This window comes from Marmota marmota, unplaced genomic scaffold (genome assembly GCF_001458135.2).
Source record: "Marmota marmota marmota unplaced genomic scaffold, marMar, whole genome shotgun sequence".
NCBI classification, from domain to species: domain Eukaryota; kingdom Metazoa; phylum Chordata; class Mammalia; order Rodentia; family Sciuridae; genus Marmota; species Marmota marmota.
In genome coordinates, this window is record NW_026000169.1 from 1,390,671 (window position 1) to 1,393,770 (window position 3,100).

A 3,100-nucleotide genomic window follows, 5' to 3' on the forward strand; every position below is an offset into this window, starting at 1 on the left:
GGGCGAGGAGCGGGAGTTCGCGGCTAGGAGCGGCCGCTCGCCAGCTAGCGCAGCGCGGGGACGAGAACCCCAGGCCCCAGGCCCCTCCCCAGCTTCCCGGCCGTTTGGCTAGTTTGTTTGTCTTATTTGTAATTTCTCCGAGACCAGCCAGAGCAGGTTTGTTGGCAGCAGTACACCTCCAGCAGTCACGCGACCAGCCAATCTCCTGGCGGCGCTCTGGGAGTCGCGCGCTCGCGAACGCGGAGAGGCATCGGAACCGCGCCGGGGCCACCTTAAGACCGCGCTTGCCAGCCTAGGCGGGGCGGCTCCCGGCGCCGCGACCAATGGATCTCCTCCTCTGTTTAAATAGACTTGCCGTGTCAATCATTTTCTTCTTCGTCAGCCTCCCTACCACCGCCATATTGGGCAACTAAAAAAGGGGGCTCGTCTTTTCGGGGTGTTTTTCTCCCCCTCCCTTCTCCCCACTTTCTCACGGCTCCGCGACTCCGACCGCGGCAAGGTTTGGAGAGCGGCTGGGTTCGCGGGACCGCGGGATTGCACCAGCCTGGACTTGGACTGGCTTTGCCACCTCCTCCTTCCTCCTCCCCTCCCTTCCCCGCCCTCCCGCTCGCCCGTACACTTGATCGGCGGAGACTTTAGGCTGTCTGTCCCGGGCGTCCCCGCACTCACTCCCCCAGACCTGCGCGCTCCTGAGGCTCGGGCTTGTTTCTCTTGGCTCTGAGGGCAGTCGCAGGGCTTATTAGAGGAGTCCGGACTGCGTCGGGGTGTTTTGTTGTGTTCGGTTTTGTTTTTTGAGAGAGGGAGCTAGGCGGTCAAGACCCGACCGGGAGGAAAATGTCAAACGTGCGAGTGTCTAACGGGAGCCCGAGCCTGGAGCGGATGGACGCCCGACAGGCTGAGCACCCTAAGCCCTCCGCCTGCAGAAACCTCTTCGGTCCCGTGAATCACGAAGAGTTAACCCGGGACTTGGAGAAGCACTGCAGAGATATGGAAGAGGCAAGCCAGCGCAAGTGGAATTTCGATTTTCAAAACCATAAGCCCCTGGAGGGCAAATACGAGTGGCAAGAGGTGGAGAAGGGCAGCTTGCCCGAGTTCTACTACAGACCCCCGCGGCCCCCCAAAGGCGCTTGCAAGGTGCCGGCGCAGGAGAGCCAGGATGTCAGCGGGAACCGCCAGGCGGTGCCTTTAATTGGGTCCCAGGCAAACTCAGAGGACACGCACTTGGTAGACCCAAAGACTGACCCGTCAGACAGCCAGACGGGGTTAGCGGAGCAGTGCGCAGGGATGAGGAAGCGACCCGCAACAGATGGTAATGACCCTTTCAAAAACATAAAATTATCTTTCTGGAGCGTCTCTTTGCCTGCCTGACCGTATTAACCTCAGTTTGCTTTTCAGCATATTCTGATTTAGTTGTTTTTTTTTTTTTGGTCGCGGGGGGGTGGTGGTGGTGGAGTGGAGCAGGCTTTGTTAATCTTAGTGTTTTAAGCGCTACCTGGCTGACTGCTTGTCTGTTTATGATTTTGAAGTAAAAAACCGGAGGTAGTAAGATCCTGTTTTTTCCCAACCCTAACACATCGCATCCCTCCTAGCCAGCTGTAGGTATGTGACAAAGTTGTGATGTTTTTCGACAGTCTCCCTCTTAGCTATGGGGGAGGGGTAGATAGATATATGTGGGGTGTAGAATGCGCTTTCTGTTATGTAGAAACAACTTCATTTTGTGCCCTTAAAGGCCACTGGGGATGACGATTCTAGAATTGTGGGTGGAGGTGGTGGGTTTTTCATTCCCTGAACAACTTCTGTCAGCCATTGTTTTTACTAATAAAGGTTGTGTCTGTTCTTTTTTGAAAAATTCCCTTTACCCATAGATTCTTCTTCTCAAAACAAAAGAGCCAACAGAACAGAAGAAAATGTTTCAGACGGTTCCCCAAGTGCTGGTTCTGTGGAGCAGACTCCCAAGAAGCCGGGCCTCCGAAGACGTCAAACGTAAACAGCTCCAGCTCGGTGGGTTGATCACTAAAAGAGCTCAGAACTGACACCCGAACTGGGCTGCGCACCCTGCACCTCTGGGCCTGCAAACCGTACAATACACGATTTTTCTGGATGCTAGCAGATTAGTAACTTGAGGGTTTTTTTTTGTTTTTGTTTTTGTTTTTAATCAAAAAGTAGCACTGACTGGGGAAGGCTGGAAAACACTATGTGGGATACTGTAGTTCTCCAAAGTATCTAGTTCCTAGTATGATTCTCCCTTGAAACATTCAACAACCAGAGTCAGTTTCTCAGGCAAGTGCTTATAACTAAGGCCCCAAAGATAGGAAGGTAATATCTCTGTGGGTCCACCAAAACGCGTTGGGAACAATAGATTCTTTCCCTATCTGATCAAGAACTGGGGTATCCCTCAGTCCCACTTCATGAGAATTCATTTCTTAGAGGTTCAAGTTGAGTCAATAGATTTTGAGCCATACATAGAAAAATGGTAAATAAATGATTACATTTAACTGTCGAGGGGAAAGTTAGGTACAAATAGCTCACATTTGATTAGGCAAGGCATTAGGAATGCGAATAGGGTGGTGTGCTGTGTTCTTTTATCCTTATCATTTTTTTAAGTTGTCACTTTCCCTGTTTTCTGGTAAGTTTTGGGGACAGAGAAGGAAACTTTGTATTTTAAAAAACCAAAATGGAAAGCTCAAAAGTACTAAAGTTCAGAGTTTCTGATAACACTGAAATTGCAAAGCTGAAGTTAAAATTAACTTCCAGAATTGTCATCCAGGAACACATCATCCTGTGTATGCTAATTGTGCTATTAACAGGATGATTTGGGTATTTGTAGGGGAAATGGATAGTAGATGTTAGGACTGGTGAGTGTATGTCTACCTAGCACAAGTGGAGATTTTTCCATGTACAAAAATCTGATCACCCCAAATAGCTAATTTGAATAATTTAGCCTTCAAATTTAAATACATTGGCTATTCATAATGATCAAAGTGCAAATCTTAATAGTTTATAAATTTCTTGTAAACAAGGATTGTGACCCTTGTTTTCCCCAAAGCACACTCATAGCCTAGGATATTAAAAAAAAAAAAAAAAAAAAAAAAAAAAAAAA

The 3,100-nt window shown here is 48.7% G+C and overlaps 1 protein-coding gene across 1 annotated transcript; it reads left to right on the forward strand.

Annotated features, from left to right (window-relative positions):
- The first annotated feature begins 362 nt into the window (after nucleotides 1-362).
- Cdkn1b (cyclin dependent kinase inhibitor 1B) lies at nucleotides 363-3,069 on the forward strand. The gene is made up of 2 exons (XM_015498177.2): nucleotides 363-1,309; nucleotides 1,866-3,069. The coding sequence occupies exons 1-2, from the start codon at nucleotides 835-837 to the stop codon at nucleotides 1,985-1,987; spliced, it is 597 nt and encodes a 198-aa protein (XP_015353663.1). The 5' UTR covers nucleotides 363-834; the 3' UTR covers nucleotides 1,988-3,069.
- The last annotated feature ends 31 nt before the right edge of the window (nucleotides 3,070-3,100 follow it).

Coding starts and splice junctions, on each gene's coding strand:
- Cdkn1b (XM_015498177.2), top strand. CDS start 835: ATGTCAAACGTGCGAGTGTCTAACGGGAGCCCGAGCCTGGAGCGGATG. Junction 1,310..1,865: donor GAAGCGACCCGCAACAGATG/GTAATGACCCTT, acceptor CTTTACCCATAG/ATTCTTCTTCTCAAAACAAA.